The sequence below is a fragment of the Phyllostomus hastatus genome, unplaced genomic scaffold, assembly GCF_019186645.2.
Source record: "Phyllostomus hastatus isolate PE091 unplaced genomic scaffold, TTU_PhHast_1.1 phas_scaffold_1674, whole genome shotgun sequence".
Lineage (NCBI taxonomy): Eukaryota > Metazoa > Chordata > Mammalia > Chiroptera > Phyllostomidae > Phyllostomus > Phyllostomus hastatus.
The window spans coordinates 5,222,316-5,245,743 of record NW_025334011.1 but is presented as its reverse complement, the minus strand read 5'-3'; the positions used below and the strand labels follow the sequence as shown (position 1 = coordinate 5,245,743).

The following is a 23,428-nucleotide window of genomic DNA, read 5'->3' as shown; positions in this document are numbered from 1 at the left end:
CAACCATGCACAGCCCTTTTGGTAAATATATTTAACTCATTAAAAAAAATAAAAAGATGCATACTTATATTTATTACAAATGTAGTATATATTAGATTTGAAAGTTAAAATTATGGAATGGCCTCATTTCTTCTAAATAGTATCATGAGCCCTGTGCCTGATGGAATCTTAAGGATTATTACATATTTGATTATTTCTTGTCTTGCTGCCTAATGCTCTCTCCTGTGAAGCCATTTCCTAAATAAAAGTGTTACAGCTGAAATTAGATTAGCAATGAAAAATAAATGAACTACTTGTTATAGTCTCTAGGAACCACTTTGGATGAACTAAAGTGTTATTCAATTAGCAAACTAAAAATTGTCTGCATAATTTTATTCATGTTCACCATTTCCTCAAGGTACTACTAACAGAGACTCCTGTAGTTTTAAAATATTAGGAATCTAATGTAATGCATTTTTTCCAGCCCAAAAGACAGTCCATATAGACCCATTATAATACTGTAACTGCAATCTTTTAAAATGAGAAAAAAGTCATTACATCAGTTTTTGGCATGATTTGATGAACTAATTTAATGAAATATTCTCATTTTAAATAACAGTAAAACCATTGCTTGTGTTTATCGGGAGAAACAAATCTTTTCTTAAAAATTTATTCTACATAGCAGGAAGAAAGAAGGAGCTCCTACCCTTCGCAGCAGCATGGATGGAACTGGAGAGCATTATGCTAAGTGAAATAAGCCAGGCAGTGAAAGAGAAATACCATATGACCTCACCTTTAACTGGAGCCTAATCAACAAAACAAAACAAGCAAGCAAAATACAACCAGAGGCACTGAAATAAAGAACAAGCTGACAGTAACCAGAGAGGAGGGGGGAGAGGTATAATAGGGGATAATGAGGGGGGGCATCAAGGAACGTGTATGAAGGACACATGGACAAAGCCAAAGGGGGTGGGTTTGAGGGTGGGAGGTGGGGATGGGTGGGGCGGGAGGCCGTGGCAGGGTGAAATGGAGACAAATATACTTGAACAACAATAAAAAATAAATAAATACATAAAATTTAACTTATGAAGTCATGCCATATGTGGAGATTCCAATTTAATAATTAGAGTAGTCACACATATGATATGATTCTTCATGACGAAGATTCTATATCCACACACATTGACCAGTTATTTTCTTTATTATTTCTGCAGTTCCTTAAAAAATTCTCTCATTATTTATGTTCATTTTACAAATATTTATTTTACATTCTGCCCCATGAATTGCTCTGAAGCTTTGTCCTTGTCCAAGTCTGAAAGTCTGGTCCTTCTTTTGCCTATTCACTGCCATACAGATCAGAATGTAACAACCTTTATTCCCATCTTCTTGGAGTGATGTAATTTTTTTCTAATGGACTGTTTCTTGTCCCTTTAAAGTCTTGAGTATTTCTGCCCTTGTATACATACATTTCCAAAAAGGTCCTTCTTCCTCCCTATGAGTGGAAGGTACAAAAGGAGGAGACCAAAGAAGAGAGGAGGGTGCAGAGCAAGTATGGAAACAATCAACTTTTCCAAAAGAATCAATGTAATAAAAATAGATGTTAAAAGAAATATAATGTGTTACATTTATACCACCATTTATACATATTTGGATAGCAGCAGCTGTTTTGTTTCAAAATCCAGGGAGATATTCTTCTAATGGAAACATACATAATCCTATGACTAAAAGAGAGCTTCTTACTTCATCCTTTCACCAACAGGCAAACCTACCCTGGAATAATTTTGGGTTAAAGAGCCTCATTATCTTTGAAAAGGTCAATAAGAGAAAGTATCTTTTGAAAATTACACTTAGTAAACATTCATATTATAAAGTACAATTCAACTCTACAAATGTCAGTATGTTATCTCTCACTTTAAGAAGTGTTTCAGAGTAGCACTGCTGCTTGCTACCTTCTATCTGTATTTAAGATTGGATACTTTTGTCCTAAGTACTTTCCTGCACAGTAGTGTTCTCAAACTTTTTAGATAATGGCCCACTTAGCAAATGCTACCTTCCCCAGGGCACTCTAACAATTCTCCAACACCAAATAGGTGACTCATAGAACTCAGACAACACTATACTTTTAATTCCTATTTTATTATAAAAGGTACAAGTCAGAAACAGCCAAACGGGGGAGACACGTAAGGTGAGGCCCGGAATGCAGAAGGCCTGGGAGCGTGTGCCACCTTCTCAGTACACCTACGTGCTCACCAACCAGGAAGCTCTCTGAGCCTCCTTATAGAGTTTTAATCAAGGTTTTATTACAGAGGTATGATTGATTACATCACTGGCCATGTAATTTAACTCAGTCTTCCCATATCATTAGCAGTCTCTCCCTATTCGCCTCTCTCCCCAGCCAACAGTAATCTACTTCCTGCCTCTATGGATTTGCTTATTCTGCACATTTCCTATGTTGATACATGCAATTATGTAATATATGGCCATTTGAGACTGGCTTCTTTCACCTAGCATAATATTTTCAAGGTCCATTTATGTTGTAGTATTTACTGGTTCTCTGTTCCTGTTTATTGCCAAATAATATTCCATTACAGATATAGCACATTGTGTTCATCTATTTATCAGTCGGTGGACACTTGGACTGTTTCCACTTTTTTGGCTGCTATGAATAATGCTGCTATAAGTACTCATGAACAACTTTTTATGTGAACATGTGTTTTTTTTTATTTCTCCTGGATGTATGAGTAGGAGCGGAGTTGCTTTGCCATATGGTATCTCTATATTTAGCCTTTTGCAGAGTTGCCAGACTGTTTTTCAAAGCAGCAGCACCATTTGCATTCTCATCAATAGTAGATGAACAGCACTAGATCTTATGTCTCTCCCATGAGGAAATTAAAATTTCCCCCCTAGTTCCAATTGTTTAAAACCTGGGAAAAGAGTTCATGTGATCTGGCCTGAGTCAGAGGCTGGCCTGTCTCCCCTTGAGCAGATAGATGGCTGTCTCACCTCTGGCTGTGGGAAGCAGGGTTTCCCTGGAAGGGCATGTGCTGCTGCACTGGGCAGAGAAAATGCCTGCCACAGCAACCTTGGCTTTAAGGGCATGCTACCTCCTCGGCGTAACTGTAAATGTGTGGTAGCATTGGGTTGATACGGTTGGGTCCTCCTGGCATTTAGGGAGTGTCTGGGCCCTGGAGTGTAAGTGTCCTGAAATGTGCAGTCTCTTCCAATGAAGATGTGTCCTTCCCCAAAGGTCAGTACCATTCCAGCTGATTAGCCCAGTTCTATAATAATGAACATCCCCTTTAGTTGGAGTCATACCTATTCAAAGTAAAGATTTTATACCCAGCCTGTCCTTACAGCTAGATGTGGCATGTGATCAAGTTCTGGTCAATCGCATGAAAGCAGAAGTGGCATATATAATTCCTAGGAGAATCCTTGGAAAGGGTGTGTGCCCTTCTCTTTGCCATTCTTCCTTCCTGCTAGCTGGGGGCTGGTGTTGGCGGCTGGGGCTGGAACAGCCATCCAGCCCACCAATGGCAGTCTCACTCTGAGAAAGCGTTGAACGACAGGATGGAAGGAATGTGATGGCTGCAGACTGTTATACCAACTCTGGGCTGCCCATGGATTTGTGGGAAGAAATAAACTTCTGTCTTAATAAGACTGCTAGTTTGGTTTTCTGTCATGCTTAGCTGAACCAAATCCTCATCTAACCTTGTCCTATGTGCTGGCACCTTGTCTACATACCATCTATGAAAACACTCAGCATGCATTACCTCAATGGTTGCCCACATCAAACCAAATGAGAGAAGCACCTGTACCACCCACTCCCGTTTCGAGATGGGAAAATCTGAGGCTCAGAATAATTAAATACCTTGTTCAAGTTCATACTGATTTAACACAGAAGACGCTGGGTCTCCAGAGCCCAAGTCTAAAACATCCTTGCTAAGACACCAACAAATTAATGAACCCAGAACAAACCGATAATGATAAAAACTAAGACACAATTAATAAGTAAAAAGAATAGTAATCAGAACCTCCGATGCCTCATTATAATAGTGATGATACATGATAAGAAATTGGCCTTTTGAAACATGGGAGAAAGCCAATCACCTGCATGTGCACACTTGCAGAGCATTTTTGTGTCTGCCAGACTTTTAGCAGAGTGCGGAATTAAAACACTTAGCACTCTTTAGGTGTGCGCCAATTGCAGCTTATAAATATTAAATTTTAACAATGCGTTTAGGAGATTACTACATGTCCCTTAGCTGCATGCAAAAATGAAAATCTGTGGAATTATACAGCCTTCACATGCAATGAAGGAAGATGTGCATTTGTTAAATACAGGAGGATCTACAGGCCATACTGTATCTTAGAAGATGCTATATGTGAAATTAAGCCTCTTGCTTTAAATCCATAGCCCTCTGTCTCTTGTTCCTTTATATCTCATATTGTCTCATATGTTTCTATATGTCTCATATTGGTTCAAAATTTAGAACATTGGATGTTGCGAGATGATGAAATTCAGTTAACACTTGTAGCACCCACTACTTGCAACTGCATGCCATCAGGGACAAAATGATGACTAAAAGGGATCCTTACCCTCTGGAATCTCAGCCAGTACCTCGGGGGAGATGCTACCAAGACAAGTGGGATCCAAGGTGAGATGCACCATAATAAGGTTGTCCTCAGGTTGTCCAGAGGAACTGATTATTTGTGCCTCTGGATGGTGGATAAGGCTTGAAAAGTCACTAGGATTCTGCCAAACGGAGAAAGGAGAAACCAGGCTGAGAAATAACTAACAAAAGCAACAAGCTGTAGGAAACAATGGAACAGGCTTAGGGAGTGACACGCAGCCCAGGGCATTTGTTTATTTAAAATTACATGCGTGTGCTACTATACTAATGTACATTGTAAACACAAACATAAACAGAAATTATTAGGGAAAAATAAGTAATTCTAAGGGTACTGCTAATCATGAACATGGTAAAACTACGTAGTTTAAAAACAGAATGGAGGCCTAAGCAGTGTAGCTGGGTTGGGCATTGTCCAGCAAAGTGAAAGGTCATCAGTTCAATTCCCGGTCAGGGCATATGCCCTGGTCGGGGAGTGTGCAAGGGGCAACCACCCAGAGGTCTTTATCTGAGTTATAGCAATCAAGGCAATGCCTTGATTTCCAATGTCTAGCCTCCTGAATGGTGAGAGAATAAATTTCTGTTATTTAAAGCCACCCAGGGTCAGATAATGCACTACAGCAGCCCCAGGACACCAATACGCTTTGTTATTCGAGCCCTCACACAACTAACTCTTGGCTGGTGGTGATCAGGACCCAGTCCTGGCCCTCACGGAGGCTGCGTTCTGGTTGAGGGGGGTCACACACAAAAAACAAATATTTAAGTTAAATTTAATAGTGGACTGTTAGGTGCTGTGACAGTTCAGCTCCAGAATTGTATATCCAATTGTGCACTTGCACTTTCTACTTAAATGTCTAATGGGCATCTTGAACTTAACTTTCCCCATGTAGAAGTGCCTGGAAGCAAGAAGTTGATTTAATGAATGGAGTCAGGAAAGGTCTCTGGGCTGAGATGACAATGCAGGAATGATGAGGATGAGCTAGGACAGTGAATGAAAGAGGGCAGGTTCAAAGCAAAGTCCTTGTGTCAGTTCATTTTGATTCAGCCTTTGGGGGTGAAGAGAGAAAGAAGTTGAAGGTTCAAGGGAGGGAGGCAATGGCAGTAAATCCAGAGGAGGTGGAAGTGACTGGGGCTAAGGTGAGAAAGCAGCCCAGGGGTCAGGGTCTTCAAAAGGCAATGGGAAGAACAGAGCAGGGACTAAATGCTGCTCACACCAGATGAACACTGTCTGAGGGAGAAGTCTGCCTCTACCACTTGTGGTTATAAAAGAGTAGGAAGAGGGTTTGCAAATTGACCAGGTTGAAAGAGCTAGTTAGGGGTGGAGCCAAAACTTGTCTGCTTGAAACTTCGTGCATTTTCAGGGCGGGGGTGGTGGGGTGCTTCACATAGAGATTTAGGCATCATGATAACACAGGTGGTAATTGGATCTGGGAAGGGACAGTGTTACTCAGGTAGAATCCAGAGAATGAGTAAAGGATGTGGAAAGAAGAGTTCGTTAGCAAGAGAGACTCAGAGTTGGGTCAGGGAGATAGAAGAAGAAGTGGGAAAAGACCAGTGGTTGTGGAAGCTAAGACAGACTCACTAAGTGGAGAAAATGGTCACCTGGGTCAAATACTCCAGAGAGCTGAGAAAAGACGATGACTCTGGTACGACACGCTAGATTTAGGTCAATTTAATTTGAGCATGAATTCCACAAGACACTAAGCTCTGAAACTTGGTTTTCCTATTTGTAAAATCAGGGTATACATGGAGAAATCTGCTGACTTGTTTAACAAATTTAAACCCGTACCTGGTAAAGTTGGCAATGGAGAGAGACTTTGTGCGTAGGAAGGCCCAGGTGGACCTTACTCCAGATCCTGGAATGAACCCTGGGTGTCTCTCACTCAAATGTCTGCTGCAGCCACCAGCAGACTGGACAAACACAGATTTTCCAACTCCTCTCGTTGCCATAGCACAGCTGAGACAAGTTACGTTATTTAAGCGAGATACTGCTAAAGGTTGGACCTCTAATCTTGGGGCTGGTCATGAAACTTTTTTCTTTTCTTTCTACATTTCCTTCATTGGTAAATTCATCTAATCCCTTAGCTTTAAAATACTGTCCCAATGCCCAGACTCTCAAATGTGAATCTCCAGCCTTGACTTTACTGCTGAGCAACTGGCTGCCCTAGATCATTACTTAGATGTCTAATGGTCATCCTCAACTTCACCTTCCCCAAAGTGAACACTTGACTTCCCGATCCTGGTTACTGTATATCCAACCCACCACAATTCTCTGGGTTCTATCTCCAGGACATTTTCCAAATCTCAGTCCTTCTCTACACCTAATGCCTTGCTATTTCAACCTGCCATCATCTCTCACCGGCACTCTGTAATAGTCTCCCAACTGGATTTTCTGCTTCTACTTGCTAGCGTCCCCTTTAATTTGTTCTCACAACAGCCACGGATCTGTTTAATACATAAATCACATTACTCTCTTGATTGTAAACCTCCAATAGCTTCTCATCACACTTAGACTAAAACCCAAAGCCCAACAGACTTTACAAGATCCAGACCCTTCTCACTGGTTTGACTTCTCATGCCAACTATTCTCTCTCTCTCTCTCTCTCTCTCTCTCTCTCTGTCAGTGTGCTCCAGCTTAGTCCCTGGTTTTCTTTCTGTTCCTTCAACACATCATGCTCATTTCTGATGAAACATTACTGATTCTCTCTATCTGGAATGGCTTTCCCCATCTTCTCCCCTCTTCTCCATCTTCACATGGCTGTCTCCTCCTTACCACTGAGGTGTCTGCTTATCGCTGTCTTCTAAGAGAGGCCTTCTCTGCCCATGCTTGCTAGCGTAGCTCCCTAGTCAGTCTCTACTGTAACAGTTAACTTCTGTATCTCAGCATTTATCTAGTAATATTTTCTTGTTTACTTTTATGTTTATTATCTGTTCCTCTGGCACTGGAATGTAAGTTTCCTGAAAGAAAAGTATTTTGTCTGTTTGGTTTAACCACTGTGTGTTCAGCCCCAGAAAAGTGCATACACATGGTAGGCACTCAATAAATACTGACAGAGAAAGAAAAGGAAGGAAGGAAGGAAGGAAGAAAGGAAGGAAGGAAGGAGGAAGGAAGGAAGGGGGAGAGAAAGAAAGAAAGAAAGGGAAAGAAAGAAAGAAGGGAGGGAGGGAGGGAGGAAAGAAGACTGGCTTAGAACAGAAGGGAATTATACAGAGAGAGTCCTCTATCATTAGATGATCTGGTTTAAAATTAGAGCTGTCAACTTCACCAGAGAATGCCTTCCCCTTGTTACTTCAGAGTGCCCTGAGGAGTACCCAGACTTGTAGAAATCTGGAGAGAGAGAGAGAGAGAAAAGAAGAAGAAGGAGGAGGAGGAGGAGGAGGAGGAGGAGGAGGAGGAGGAGGAGAAGAAAGAGGGGGGAATAGGAGGAAAAGGAGGAGGAGGAAAGGATGGAAAGAGAGAGAGAGGGAAGGAAAGACAGAGGGTGGGTGAGTGTCCACGTTTTCTCTCCTGCCTTTCTACGGTCCACCACTTACCTGGATGATTGACAATGGGCAGGTCACCTTCCTGGGTCAAGAAGTCACTCTACATTCACAGTAGAAGCTTGGACTAAAAACAAAGAATAAGCACATCAAAATACATCTTAGAAGAAGTACATACATATTAATAGGAAGGACAGCTACTTCCTGCAAGGTAATGATCTCTGTTCTATACACTTTGCATACTTGATCCAAGAATCAGATACAGGAGAGTGATCTGGAATTTGACACATGTGTTTAAGTCATTGTATTACACTGCTTGCTGAGTGTGTCTGTTGATGAGGAGCAGAGCAAGTACTCCTGGCAAAATGCCACCTATGTTACTCGTGCCAAAATACTAAGGATTCCCACAGATGATTCTTGGTGTCCTCTCCATCCTAGATGACTTCAGTTTCCCTGTGCAAGACTCAACACCCCTCTCATAGTTCCATGATATTATCACCTCCAATGCTTCTCACTTCGCCGATGCTTCATCCACATGGTCACACTCCAAATCTTGTCATCATCTCCAAACTATTCCACTTCAGAGACCTTAAGCCCAAAGACTTAAGAATATTTGATGTTCTGCTCATATTATCTACCTTACCTTTCTATATCCCCTTACTCTCATCTACCTGCTTTTTAACCTCAACAAGACACCCTCAAGCCTTGTCTCCCCATCTCTTAGCTCTCTAATGCATGCAATAGCCCTTTCTCTTCTTTTTATTCTCAATGGGGAAAAAATAGCTCTCCCCTGTCCTGTCCCAGAGAACCCCTCAGCCTGAACTCTGGACTTCAGCCCCACCCCCAAGCCCTGTTTCATTAATTATTTACTCTCTCCTCTAGGTCGTCAACTTATCTTTTCCTGGCTTTCTTCCCTCAGCACATCCACATGATCATATCTCTTGTAACGACTACCAAATAAATAAATAAATCTTAGGTGACAGGATCTGATATTCTCCTTATCTAGAATCCTCTTTTCTCTTTCCTTTCACGGTTAAGTCTTTCTCACCCTACTCTAATCCCACTCACTCCTCACCCTTCTGCAACCTGACTTGGGTCCTCACCCCTCTTCTGAAACTGTTCCAGACCAGGCCTCAGTGACCCAACAGGCTATGGTCATATTTCACTTCTTATCTAACGTGGTATCCTTTCTAGAAAGCTGTTCCTCCTTCTGCCTCTGTTCTGTGAGGCTCTGCTCAGTGGGGTTCCTCTTTCCCTCCAGCTGCTCCTAGGTCTCCTAAGAAGTTTCTTTTCCTCTTTCTCTTTGATAAATGTGGATTCACCCTCCACCCTTCCCTTGCCACTGCCTGTATGTCTCTTTCTAAGCAATGTTATCATTGCCTGTGGCTTAAAGGGCCATTTATATATGTTAATGTCATACATTCTTGGAGTCTTAAACCTACATGGCCTTTTAGACATCCCTGTTTTTGATGGCCTATAGGCACCTCAAACTTAATATGCCCCAAACTGAATTTATCATCTTTCCCATTTCCAAAACTGACTCTTTTGTTTATATTTTCTACACAGGTAGTTGGTGACAATCATCCGTGCAGCAGCTCAGGCTAGACACAGGAGAAAAGCCGAGCTTGTTCCTCACCGCTAGACTCCTCTGGCTCCAAATCCCACTGAATTCACCCGCTAAGGATCCCTCCGATCTGCTCATCTCCCTTTCTCTGACACTGCTGAGCTCACACCTTTGCATCTCTTTTCTGAATATTCTCAGTAATTTCCGGACTGTTCTCCCTGACAACAGCTTCATCTCCCTCGTCCAGCCTAAAGATCTGATAGAGTTTTTTCTGTCATTGTTATTCATTTACATCTTTTATTTTCTTTAGTGCCCTTTCAAGCTAAAAAAGTAATATGTTCTCATTGTGAAATAGCCTAAGAGTTTATAAGGCTATAAAAAAAAAAGGCTAAAGTCACCCTGATCTAGTCCTCAAATCTTTCTCTCTTTCTCTCTCTCTCACACACACACACACACACTTTTTCTCCTAAAAATAGGGTCTTATTTAACATGCTGTATTTCTTCTACTTTTAAGAGGCATCTATTTTTTTTTACATTTTGTCATCTCTGAAACCAATATGTACCATACAATCAACGATGTCTTAGATTTGATTAAATACACTGTTTTTCTACAATGTGCTTTTTTAACTCATTAACATGGGTCATGATTCCAAACCAGCATGAACTTCCAGGATGATCTTCCTAAGGTACGAGTCTGGTCAGGTCACTGCCCTCCCAAAAATTCTTCAAAGCCTCCTCTTCTGGCTCCTCCCCTTCTTTATCTTCTGACTCCCTCCCACTCTGCAGCCTCCTTTCCAGCACATCCACTCACATCTTCTTCCTTAAAGCGAAGACGTGTTTGCAGTTAGCTCCCCAGGCACACTGTGCTGGGCCAGACCTTTGTGCTTTTGCGCCACTGTTCGCTCTGCCTCTTCCTCACCTCTTCTACTCCAAGTTGTCTCTTACTGAAAATGATTCTGATCCCCCAAGCCCAGTCGAGGTTCTGCCTTTACACACCACCCCTCGACTCCTCCAGCATCTGGTGCACATCTTTACTAACTTACTAACACAGGTTTGGGCCATTTCTCTCAATAGTGAGAGAATAAATAGTGAGTTCTCTCACTATTCTCTCACAATAAATAGTGAGTTCTTGAGTATGTTCTCTTCTTTATATCCATTTTCAGTAGTGCCAGGGCAACGTGGATAGTCCATAAATATTTTAGGAACCAGTGAACAGTACTTAAGGGAGGCATGAAAATGCTCCCCGAGATGAGGTAAAAGCATTGTAATTAGCCATCTCCTCAACCAAGAGAGAAAATGGAGAAAGGAGGGTCTGGATGGTAAACCACCTGGGTGCCCAGAAATCAAAAGCAATTGCATTTTTTTCTCTTTTCTCAATTTCATGTTTTTCTTTCTTCCCCTCCTTTCTGCTCCAGACCTACTAATTTCACCATCAGCTAAAGATAATCTCATTTCAACAACCACGTCCTTGATGACCCTTCCTTTCTCCCTAGTCTTTTAAGTTTTAAATCCTCTTGCCACAAAACACTGTTTTTTAACCAAAAAAATTGAAAAGTACCAAAGGGAGGTTCTTTCATCTTGCCACCCTAAATCTTCTACCTGAATTTCCCATTTGAACTCCTTTCTGCCCTTGGTGTGGTCACACCTCTCGGGCCCACAAAGACACAACACCAGGAAATAAACACAAAAGGAAGCTGAAGTTTAACACAAAACCTTTATTTTAATAACCCTCCTAAAAGCTTGAAGCCAATGTTCCACCTCAGTGGAAACCATTATCCCCCTCTCAACCTGGTACTGGTTTTAGATCTAGAAAATGCCAAAAATAGACAAATATGTCTCCCAGTTTTCCCTTCTAAGGCCCAGATAACAAAGCCAAAGATTCCAATTCATTCATAGAAAAGTACCAGGTTACTGTTGGGAACTTAAAATAAATCTTAGCTAATGGCCTATGTGGCCGTCACTGAGATTGATTTATGTTAAAACATTTTGAAATTGTGGGGCTAACATACTTCCAATACCTTCCCTTGACAAACAAACAAACAAAAAAAAGGCAGGGACTCATAACACATAACACAATCAGAAATGACAGAGAAAAGAAGAAAATTTAAAAGATGGAGGGAGTATAGGAAAGAAGAGTGGCAAAGGGCAGAGCAGAGCAGACTTCATTGCTGGAAATACATGCAGCTGACAGGATTGCAAGGAATAGACTTGCCGTCACATTTGGAGCTGAGGGTAACAAGGACATCACCATGGAAAGGAATGGGAAGACAGCTAAGAAAAGGATGGAGGAGGGCATGGAGCCAGAGGTGAGTCGATCAAACAACATGCCCTGGCTGGCGTAGCTCAGTGGATTGAGCGCGGGCTGCGAACCAAAGTATCGCAGGTTCGATTCCCAGTCAGGGCACTTGCCTGGGTTGCAGGCCATGGCCCCCAGCAACCGCACATTGATGTTTCTCTCTCTCTCTCTCTCTATCTCCCTCCCTTCCCTCTCTAAAAATAAATAAATAAAATCTTTAAAAAAAAACAATGGAAGTATCTTGGGAATGTAAACAAGACCTCTCTACTCAAGGACCTCAGTGAAAGAAAGGGCAGGACCAACCTATGGCCACAATGAAGGGGGAAAGCAGCTGTAAGGAAAAGTGCTGTGATTCTACTGCCTTGAAGAGGCCAGTGGCAAAGATAGCTCCAGCTACAAATGGACTCGAATTAGAAAGTCACAGCCTCTGAATGGAGAGTTAGAGTGTAGGGACATTCTAATGTTCGGCATAGTGGGGTCAAATCAGGCTAGTCTGTAACACGCAAAGCATTTTGGATGTGAGGGGGGACCCTTACATTCAGGGAGAAAAGACAGCTTCCCTTAGGCCAACACAAAAGAGACTGCACAAAAATCCCTTTGGTTCAGAAATTTTAGAGTAAATGAAAACAAAGTAACACTGGGCATCGAATACCTTAACTGTCAAGGCATAATTAGTGGTCATTTTAGCTGCTGGGGCAATCAGTGATCAAACTGATTTTTCCTGCACCTTAACGCCAGACAATCAGAAAGCAAAAGGCAAGGCCGAGACCAACCTGTAACCTTCACAGTAGCTTTTCTTTTCAGTACAGACTTCAGTGTATTTGGATCCCTTGTTGCCGGTACCTGGGCAGTATCCCCAGGTCACCAGAGGCCTGTTTGGGATACAAAGGGTGTTTCCCCCGACCTCAGGCGATCTGAAATTACTACCCCACAGCATTGATAAAGAAAGGCACCTTTTAGAGAGACCGCAGAACGCTGGTTAATATGCACCCTTTTCCCCATCCATCCACTTCAGCCATTACTTATGCAGCTCGTGGAGAAGGCAGGAACGGATCTTCCATTGCTTTTGTTTCCTACGTGGCCGAGACCCAAAGGAGCGGCGGGTCGCTTACCTGCCTTCCAGTTCCCAGGTCGGGCGCGGCTGCGCGGTTGCGCGCGTCTGCAGAGCGGTCGGTGTCTGGCTCCGGACTGCTCGTGACCTCGCCCACCGCCCACCCGCGCTCCCCTGTCTCTGGCGCGCCTGACTCAGATGGGATGGGCCGGTCAGGTCGGAGACCTCACGGGGAGGAGGGACCGGAGTGGGCGGGTCGGACCCTTTCCCGGAGTCCGGGAGGAGGCGTTGCCAACGCGCAGGTGAAACCGACTCCGACCTATCCCGGGAACTTTCGCTGCCGGGGTTCACAGCAAGAGGCCAGTGTGGCGCAGGGGCGGCCAGGGAGCCGCCCTCTCCCCGCCACCTGGGGCTGCGCGCCGGGGCTCAGCTCGGGGGCTTCTCCCCTAGGGATCCACCGCCTGCTGGGCGCGCTCGGGGGGCTGCAAGCCACGCCAGCCACCGCGGCTGATGGAGGCGGGTGGCGCCGCCCCGGGTGCAGGTGACACTCGACAGGCCAAGGTTTCGACCGGCAGGGAAGGCGAGACACAGACACCCTGGGACCAGGGGACGACAAGGCGGCGATGGCCCGGGAGTTGAGCCAGGAGGCACTACTGGACTTTCTGTGCCAGGCGGGGGGCCGAGTGACCAACGCCGCCTTGGTGAGCCACTTCAAGAGCTTTCTCCGAGACCCGGACGCGTCCCCAAGCCAGCACCAGCGCCGCCGCGAGCTCTTCAAGGGCTTTGTCAACTCAGTCGCCGCAGTGCGCCAGGACCCCGACGGCACCAAGTACGTGGTACTTAAGAAGAAGTACAGGGACCTTTTGGGGGAGGAGGGGCTGCAGCGACCCGGTGACCGCCACGCGGCCGCCGCCGCTGCAGGTGGAGCTGCGCCCTGCTCCCCGCCGGGCGAGCGCCGAGAGGAGACGCCGCCGCAGCAGCAGCTGCCTAGGCGGCGGCGGCGGCGCGAAAAGGAGCAAGAGGAGGAACGGGCAGGTGCCGCAGCCCTAGCGGCCGATCCAGGTTGCAATGGACTCCCGGCCGGCGGCGCCGGGCTGGCGGCCCGGGGAGGCGGCGGGCTAAGACGCGGCTCCGGTCACACGGCGCAGGTATCCGCTGCTGCGGCGGCAGATGCCCAGGTCGGTGCGAAAGGCGCGGCGGCGGAGACGCAGGGCCGCTGCTCCTGGGAAAGTCTCCAGAACGGCTCCGGGGAGCTCCCCCGGCCGCCGCCGCTGCCCCGCGCACTCCAGGACCCAGCCACCGCTGGGAAGGAGACGGCGCGTGCTCCGGCTGCCCAAGATGACCGCAGGCAGGAGCGGGAAGGCGCTCCCACTGAGCCCGCGCTGGTGCCCGCAGAGCCCCTCTCTCCTCCTCCAACCGTCGAGGCTACTGGGAGCGGGGCTTCCCAGCCCGCCCCCTCGTCCAGCCCTCCTCCCCGCGATCCGCAGGCGCTGTGGACCCCGAGCGATCTGCATTATTCCATGCAGCAGCAGCAGCAACAGCAGCAGCAGCAGCAACGCACTCGAGAATGGGTGGCCAGACATCCCCACATCCCCGAGGCCCGGGACCAGGGCCCCGTCAGAGCCTGGTCAGTGTTGCCTGACAACTTCCCCTCGGAGCTGGGATTCAGGGTCCCAGAACCTACTTCGGCGCCTTTAGACCCCTCTCTTTGCCCCCATTCTCACTCTCCGGCTGTTCCGGAATCCTGGCCCGGGAACCCTCCAGTGACAGTCTTTCGTAGCATTCGTTGTCAGCTGTCCCTCCAAGAACTGGATGACTTTGTGGACCAGGAGAACCACAGCAGTGAGGAGAGCAGCAGTGGGCCCAGAGAGTCCCCTGGGGGTTCTGAAGAGGGGCTGCACGGTGCCCCGGGAACCCCGGATTGGAGAAAGCTCAGGAATTCATCTGCCTGCCTTTCTCCAAAGGAGGTCAGCTCCAGCAGGAGCCCTCGGGGCCTCAGGAACAGAGAGGATGGCCATGCCTCTCAGCAGGTCCCAACAGGGGCTAATGGCCTTGTAGGCCACTCGCAGGAGACTTCGCCCTGGCCAGCTCCCAAGTTAAGGAGATCGCTCAGGAGGAGCTCTCGGGCCCGAAGAGCCAAATCCTCCTCCTCCGATGAGGAGTGTCTTGAGGAGGACTTGCTGCAAAGGAGTCGGCGCCCACCACGGTCCAGGAAACCCTCCAAGGCAGGAGCGGCAGCATCCAGCCCCAGGGTGGATGCTGCTTTGATACCCAAACCTGCTGACGTTAAGGCGGCTGTTCCGGAGAAGGGTCGGCTGCACAGCTTGTGGGCCCCAGGTAGGCAGGAGCTTGCAGCCTTGGTCCCGCACAGGCCTGCTGAGCACAAGTCGTGTCTGGTCCCTCTAGATGCCAGGGAGCATGAATGGATTGTGAAGCTTGCCACTGGCTCTTGGATTCAGGTGTTGGCTTTGTTCTGGGAGGATCCCCAGCTGGCTCTGCACAAGGACTTCTTAACTGGGTACACTGCTTTGCACTGGATAGCCAAACATGGTAACCTCAGAGCCCTTCAGGACTTGGTCTCGGGAACCCAGAAAGCGGGCATTGCTCTTGATGTAAATGTGAAGTCCAGTTGTGGGTATACCCCTCTGCACCTTGCAGCTATTCATGGCCACCAGGGAGTCATGAAATTGCTAGTGCAAGGGTTGGCTTCTCGGGTCAATGTCCGGGACAGCAGTGGGAAGAAGCCGTGGCAGTATCTGTCTAGTAATACCTCTGGAGAAATATGGCAGCTCCTGGGAGCCCCTCGGGGCAAGCCTATATTTCCTGTCTATCCCTTAGTCCGAAGCTCTTCCCCTACCAGGAAGGCCAAGGGCCGGGATATAACTAAAACTGTCACCCGAAAGTCTTCCTTGGCTGCATTACTCAAAAGTCAGCACCACAAATGGAAATTGGCCAACCAGTATGAGAAACTCCCTGCTCCGAGGGAAAGAGAAGAGTACAGTGACTAAGGTGGGCCCCTCTCTCCAACATGCAGGCACCACACCCCCATCCTTGAGCGACTCAGTGAGAGAATTCAGGGGGAATAGAAAAATTGCTGAGAAGTTGGGAGAGAGAGAGATCAAGTGAGACAGCCTACCTAGTGTTTACCTGGATTTTTTGTCAGCACATCGTGGATCTCAGGGATCATTCAAGCTTTCCGACAGCTCAAGTCCTTGGGCCAGTGAAACCTCTATGAGGGGCAGAGCCAGGTGCTGAAACCCGGCACATGTTCTTGCTCTTCCCTTGCACCTCAGACCGGGGCACAGCGAGCCACATTGTTTTCTGAAGCAGCAGTACCAGGCCTTGGCTAGAGAGGGAACAGATGTCTAACAAGAAGGGAGGCACTTCGAGGAATTGACAAAGCTCAGACAAAATCCTCTGGCTGGTAGCATTCTGGCGTCTGTTCACTTGGAGAATAATTTGGCTGAGAGTGGAAAGCACCAGATTTGAAATCAGATGGCTCCTCTTTTCTTTTTTCATTCTTTTAAAAATCTTTTTCTTCTTTCATTCTTTTTTTCCCCTCTTTTCCTCTTCCTTCCTTTCTCCCTCCCCCCTTTCCCATTCAAATCAGTGAAATGAACTTATTACCCGAGAGCTGAATTTGATTTAAGAGATTCCTCAGCCCTGTCCCGGTCTTCCTTTAGATGCAACCTACCGGAGGCTAATGCATGAAATTATCAGTGCCTCCTTTGGGTCTCTTCTCCACAATCAGAGAAGCTGTTGGGTAAGATCCAGTCATGACTGGTGTTCAGGCCTTAAATCAACCTAAGGTAAACTTTCCGAATGTAAACACTGTTGGCTCACTTGCCTAGTGACCGAAACCAGCTTTCATGGAAACTCCTTGCGTCACAAACAGCAGAATCAACACCAGTAGTCTTCAACAGGTCTGAATGGCCAATACTCCACGCTCACCAAAGGAGAGGAGTGATTTCCCTTTGGGGCAGCAGTGAGGATAAAGGGGTGAAGGCTTCCTTGCCAGGAATTTTTAAAGCTGCTAAATATAATTTTATTTGCACTAAACTTGTTGCCAATTAAGATTAAATATTAGCCTGAAGTGCTGTATCTGTAACAGGAAGTGCTCCTCTTAATTGCTTGTGATGGGGCTGGAGCTGAACTTTGTGGGCCTGTGAAATGAGAACGTCAAGATTTCAGAATGTAAATTCAAAGAGGGTTAAAAGGTGAAATGTCCAAGTGGAGTTTGTGAATTTTTTATGGAAATGTTTTCATGTGCTGTGGCAATGATGATGTCTTTTAAAAGTGTTTTTTTATTTCTTCTGGTTATCTCCCCTCCCCATTTAAATGTCAACAAATCTTTATAACTTATTGTTTTTATGCTGATTACTCTTAACTTTCTTCTTTACAAAACTGTGTCTCAGTGAATGTCAAATATTTTTTGTTTGTAGTTTTACTTTATAATTTTGCTGAAACAACCATATCTGTTCTATTAAAAACATTAAAATAGGCATAATAAAGAAATCTAAGTGTTGTTTTTTCCAAAGAGGTCTATACGAGGGATGAAACTTGGCAAATCAGATCAAGAAAAAAGAGGGACATCCCCAGACAGTGGAGCCATGGTTAGGAGAAGTGAAAATTTAAAAGAATAAAAGATACACATCTATGCAAATACTTTAGTAAATGGGTGTTTTTCAAGGAAAAAAAATTACAAAAATATCAACTTTAAACGCCAAAGAATGTTTTTACTTTACCATATTTTTTGTCACTCCATCAATTTATTCGACCAATATGTTTTGCTTAATGCTGTAGGATTTATATAGGTGAGTGGGACATGACCTCTTCTTGAAACTTAAAACCAGCAGGATTTGTTGTTGAGTGATTTATACCCTACCTTGCTCCCAAGGTATCTTTTAAAGCTGTTTTATATTATATGTAAGCTTTTAAAATGAGGCAAAGAGAAAAAAGGTGGTATTAGGAATGAGCCCAAAATAACCACAATACAAGAAAAAAATTTCAAAGCGTCATAAGTGCAAAATTAAGCACACCAGAGTATTTCAGAGGAGAGTTTCCTTCGGGCTGGGAAGATCAGGGAGGGCTTCAGTGAGGCCAGGAGTCTTAGTGAGTGATGCGGGCTGTCCAAAAAAACCAGCTTTGGTGGTTCTACCACATTCTTAACTTCTGCTTCAGTGCGTGATTTGCATAGCACTGGTGCTAGCTGATTGCTCTATGGTCAGAACACAGCTCCCGGTTTCAAGTTGGTTCTCATGAGCACTCAGGTCACTCTGGCCTTTGTTCACATGTCGTAACTGTGACTCTGGTTGACTCTGTTACATGGTCTATATGTGTGTTGGGAGGAGGCAGGGCAGGCACATTTAAAACAGATCCAAAACACAGACCTGATCAAATCACCCTCTTGCTCATGTTGTAAGAGTCAGGCCAGGAGAGCTGCCAGGCCCAGCGCATTCTTCCAGCCGCCTGCCTGCCAACCAATCCCTGCCACGAACCCTCCACTGGAGTCATACCAACCCACCTTTCAGTTTCTGGGTTGCTGCTGAATCCTTTAGCTTAAAATCCCTTTTGTTGTTTTCCTGGTGAAATGACTCTTATTTTTTCTGGGGGCAGTTCAAGTGTCCCCAGAACAGCTCAAATCAGAAGATTCCAGGGTGGAGACCTACAAATCAGAAGAGGTAGTGCTCCTTCATCAGAATTCTCATAACACTGTGCCCACATTCCACTTACAGTTTTGCCAAATAGTATTTTAGTGAATTGTTTGAATGTTTGATGGGTTTCCTTAAGACTTTGAACATCTGGACATTAGAGAATGTATTTTCAACTCATCTAAATTTACTAGGTATTTATGGATCATCTGTTGTGTGATAAAGACAGAGGGTGTGAGGATGGAGTCACTGAAAACTGATTCCAGAACAGTGAGGTAAATGGGTAGTCATGCGCATCAAGACTGCACGAGAATACAAAGAAGGGGATGTTGCGGAGCGCTTTCTATGTATCAGGCTCTATGTTTTTGCTGGAAATACAACATTCAGTAAGGTATACATGTTTCCTGCTCTCGTGGCACTTTTCCTAGACAGGGGGGAGTCAAGAAGGCAACATGGAAGTTAGATGGGCCTTGAAGGGCCAAGTGGAGAAAAGAGGAAAGAATATTCCAGAACGAGCAGGAGCAAAGCTGCAGGATGTGTTCACAGAATACTTAGTCACTTATGGTTGTGAGGAATGTGTGGCCACTGCTTTGTGACACAGTGAGGTGGTGTGGAAAGAGAGGAAGGTAGAAAGGTAACTTAAGTACAGGTTGAAAAAAAGTGTTTTATGATATGCCAGCTATGATATGGCATTTTCTAGGATGCCAGGGATTGTCAAAGCTCCTCAGACAGCGTTAGTGTTATTCCAGATACAGATCTTTTGCTAAAGTCTCCATTTGAGGACAAAAGAAAATACTTCAAAGTATTATATAGTTAATTTTAAAATTAACTATATACAAAGTATACAAAGTATACCCTTTCAAAAGTTTCCCTTTCAAAAGTATAAAAACTATATACAAAGTATTTTAAGTATATATAAAGCATTTAAAATATACAAAGTATTATAAATTAGATTGTCTTTGATGTTAATGCTTGTTTCCTAGACAATAGTAGTAGGCATAAAATAACAAATGGTAATTTAATATTAAAGGCAAACATTAGAAACTATTGATTACCTTAGCTCCACCACTTGCTTCTTTTAAAATGGTTGTCAAGTAGTGAATTTTAATTTTGTAAATAAACTGGTATAGATCGTAGTCTTATTTTCTGCTAGAAAAATTGCTTTTGGGTCAACATTTCAGGATATTATGTATGACATGCCATGACTTCCAGGGGCTTTGACTCCTCTGTAAATTTCCCTAAATAGCAGCTTCACTGAGACATAATTTACATGCCATACAATGAACCCATTTAAAGTGTACGGTTCAATAGCTTTAGTAAATTCACAGAGTTGTGCAATCTCTGGCTGTATGAGTCTGAGAACCACTCACCCAGCAGTGGAGCCATGGACAGCTCACTGCAGGGGAGTGACATAAATAGGCTGAGGTGAAAAGAAGATTTCTCTTGTTACTGTAAGAAGGACAAGCTAGAAGCAGGAGTCAGTTAAGTGTTTATAGTGTCTTGGTTTTGTATTGGAAATATTAGGAATGTTGGTTCAGCCAGCTGAATAAGGTGAATAAAATTGGATGTCTACATTGTGGAAGAAAATTTTAGTTGGGGGGCTGCTTTGGTTGACAAGAATTAGAAAGAATTAGATAAGATCCAAAAAGAGCTCTGTATTTCCTCTCAGTTCTCAAACGCCCCGGTTTAGTGACGAAATCATTTCGTCACTGTGACGACAGTCTGGGTTCCCGCGGGCCCTGACCTGAGAGCGCACAGTCAGTCTCAGGCATGTTAGCACAGCAGTGCCGCTGTGTGCGCGCATGTCTGCGGCTAACACACGAATGATTAAAAAGGTGTAATGGAAGGGCAGAACAGTGCAGTACCTGAGCTCGTGGCAATGGATCGAGGCTGCTTGCGTTTCTGTCCTAACTTGGAGAAGATCTTACACTTCTCAATTTTCTTATTTTATGACGGATTTTTTTTGAAAGGATCAAATGAATTAATACAGTGTCCTTAGAAAATGCCTGGCACATAGTAAATGCTCAGTGAATGTCAACTATTATTATTCTTAAACACCATTTGAAATATACAGATCACTTTAAATTTGCACCTATGCTGAAGAAAAAGAAATCCTCTACTTGACCAAAAAGGTGCTACAAGAACAGGATTTACTTACTAATAAAGCCAAATATTTTTCCTTATACTTCTACATAAAAAGGTGTGTGTGTTTCTCATTTCAAATGAAAAAGAACTATTCAACTATCTCTTGTGTGTAGTAATCATTAGCTATTATGATATGTCATTGAACAGAATTATGTCTAATTGAAGTCACATAAACTAACACCCAACAAATAAGCAACTCTGGTGTGGTCTGGAACTGAAACCCAGGAGGAGGTCTGAAGGGCTGAAGCTGAGGGGGAGGGGTGTGTGTGTGTGTGTGTGTGTGTGTGTGTGTGTATAAAGCTACTATCAATTATATTGATAATTAGAAATTATATTTTCAATTAGAAATGGAAGTATCTAGATTTAACCATGCAATTAACTTTATCAAAATTTCACTAATTGGTCAAGATAAAGTCTCATCTTGGATTAAAAATTATTGATCTATTAAACTATTCTTTCTCCTTGGTGTGAAAAATAGTACTTCTTGATTTCCAGCTCCCAAGTTTGACTTCTCTTTTCTACTTTTAAGACTTGGGGTTTTAAAAGGGGGCATAGCTCTATATAAATCATACCTCAAAACAAGAAAGTGACAAGACAATAGGAAGAAGATATTTGTCAAATCGCCTATTGGGGCTAAAGCCAGGACTCTGTTTTGAGAGGGTCTGATTCTTCCATGCATCTGATTTCTCTTTTTGGGTGGAGTGAACACCTCCAAGTCTAACAGCTATTACCAGGTATTTCTGTATAATCACGGTTTCTGAAACCATAATTGTTAACCTTATAGAACTTGAAGCATTTGTTATTATATTTATGTCCCCAAATAGAATCAGCTTTCCTAACCTTTGGTGCCAATCGGGGAAGTGCTTCAGCGACATGAATGTGGTGAACACAGTGACTTGCCACCTCCCATAATGGGTCTCAGTGCCCAAGAGACTGGGCTGGCTAAGGTAGGACTGAGGCAAGAAGGAACTGGGCCAGAAGCAGTCCCATTGACCTAGTGGCTTGAGGAAGTAGTCTTGCCAAATCATATAAGGATGTCTCAATCAGAGGACTTGGAGTTTCTAATTAAAACAAATTTTTTAAGTGAGCAAAATGAATATTCATTCAGCAGGTGACCATAACCTTGCCTGAAGTGAGGGTCCAGGGACAGTCACACTGATTTTTCTTTCTGGGAAGAGCTAGAATATATCCACTGGAACAGAAATAGGCATGCCCTTACAATGTTTGAATGATGACCGAGGGTTCTCCTCAGTTTCCTGCCTGGTTTGACCCTAATTGGTTATATGCTAAATATGAAATCTCTGTGAGCCCTGATCCTGTGAGGAAGGGAAAACATACCAATAGCATTAAATTGGCCTCAGATCTTCAGGATGGACTGTGCTAAAATGTGCAATATTACCATGGAGAACAGCAAATGGGGAAAATACAGTAAAAACAGAAGGCTGATTTTGCTTTATCCTGAACCCAAATGTTTCCACAATAGAAATTTCAACTTGATTCCCAAGGAGCATATAAACTAAGAAGTGTTTCACAATAACCTGTGATGACTACCTGTGGAGCCATCTACCTTTCTATGCACTGAGGAGAGATCACAAAAATATTGACCTAGATTTTTGGGCAAGACTCTTGATACTTGTCATGAAGTCTTGGGTAAAATTTTGAAACTTGGGGAATGCTGTATACATCTCTTTCAGGAGCAGTGAATTGAAAGTGAATCATCTTTCACAGACATTTTTCTTCTGATCTTTGTTTATGGCCAACTATAGCAGTCAACCAGGAACAGAGAGGGGTTGGAATTCAGGACTACAGCTATTTGTTTAGCTTTTTAAATATTTGACATTTTCAGAGATCAGTGTTATTAAGATTCTGTGCCACTTTATCCTCCCCTCTCCATATGGTTCTATTATGGACAATGGGGGATTAAGTTAGCTGTATCTGTATTTTTATACCACAAGGTATATTGTATTTATTATCTCCCAGATCCTTAGTGAAGGAAGGCATCTACATAAGGAAGCTGACTCCTAAGATGTCTAATTCTGTGAACAGCCTGGGATTCTCTGAGAAAGGATTAATTCTAGGGCAAAGACAAACATCTATAGGCTGGAGTCACACTAGGTACCACCTGACCATAACCCTATGGCTCTTAGGTGTGTGTCACCTTACACCTTCTTGTGGTCTCTTGGATCTAGGTGTTTTTCTGCTAAAAGCTTTACAAGGCCACCTGGAAAAGTAGAGTGACAGAACAGGTGGACAATATCACCTGGCAATCTGTACATTGTGGGCACAGGATGGCTCTTATTCTGCCATAGTTAACGCTTCCTCTCTATTGTGGTATATGGCTGACTCAAATTCCATTTTAGAGGTCTTTTTGTGGTATTTTCTCAGGTTCAGAACTTCTTATTTCATTATTCATTTTCTCTGAATTGAGAAAAGAAAATCTTTATCCCTTATAAACTGAAAGCCATAGTATCTAGATACCAGCTTGGTGTCTGGTGGAGACCAAGATATGGTGGAGAATGGTTTTGAAGTAACTGAAAGGTGGTGTCCCTATAAGGAAACAGGGCATTTCTATGAGGACAGATGAAGTGGTGTTCTGTGATGTGGAAAGATACCACAACAAATACTCCCATTATC

The 23,428-nt window shown here is 44.2% G+C and overlaps 1 protein-coding gene and 1 long non-coding RNA gene across 3 annotated transcripts; one reads left to right on the top strand and one right to left on the bottom strand.

The window, feature by feature from the left end:
• Window positions 1–1,124: 1,124 nt before the first annotated feature.
• On the bottom strand, window positions 1,125–13,049 carry LOC123831199. Of its 2 annotated transcripts, none has more exons than XR_006787874.1 (4): window positions 12,901–13,049; window positions 8,142–8,214; window positions 4,576–4,732; window positions 1,125–1,749 (listed from the first exon to the last, which is right to left on the bottom strand). It is a non-coding gene; the product is annotated as an uncharacterized LOC123831199 (long non-coding RNA). The 2 variants fall into 2 exon arrangements; XR_006787873.1 differs by lacking the exon at window positions 12,901–13,049 and adding an exon at window positions 8,587–8,795.
• Window positions 13,050–13,271: 222 nt separating this feature from the next.
• Window positions 13,272–17,505, top strand: SOWAHB (sosondowah ankyrin repeat domain family member B). The gene has a single exon (XM_045857983.1). It carries the CDS (start codon window positions 13,622–13,624, stop codon window positions 16,004–16,006), a length of 2,385 nt encoding a protein of 794 aa, XP_045713939.1. The 5' UTR covers window positions 13,272–13,621; the 3' UTR covers window positions 16,007–17,505.
• The last annotated feature ends 5,923 nt before the right edge of the window (window positions 17,506–23,428 follow it).

Bases quoted from the DNA above. Each gene is read 5' to 3' on its own strand.
- SOWAHB (XM_045857983.1), top strand. From the start codon at position 13,622: ATGGCCCGGGAGTTGAGCCAGGAGGCACTACTGGACTTTCTGTGCCAG.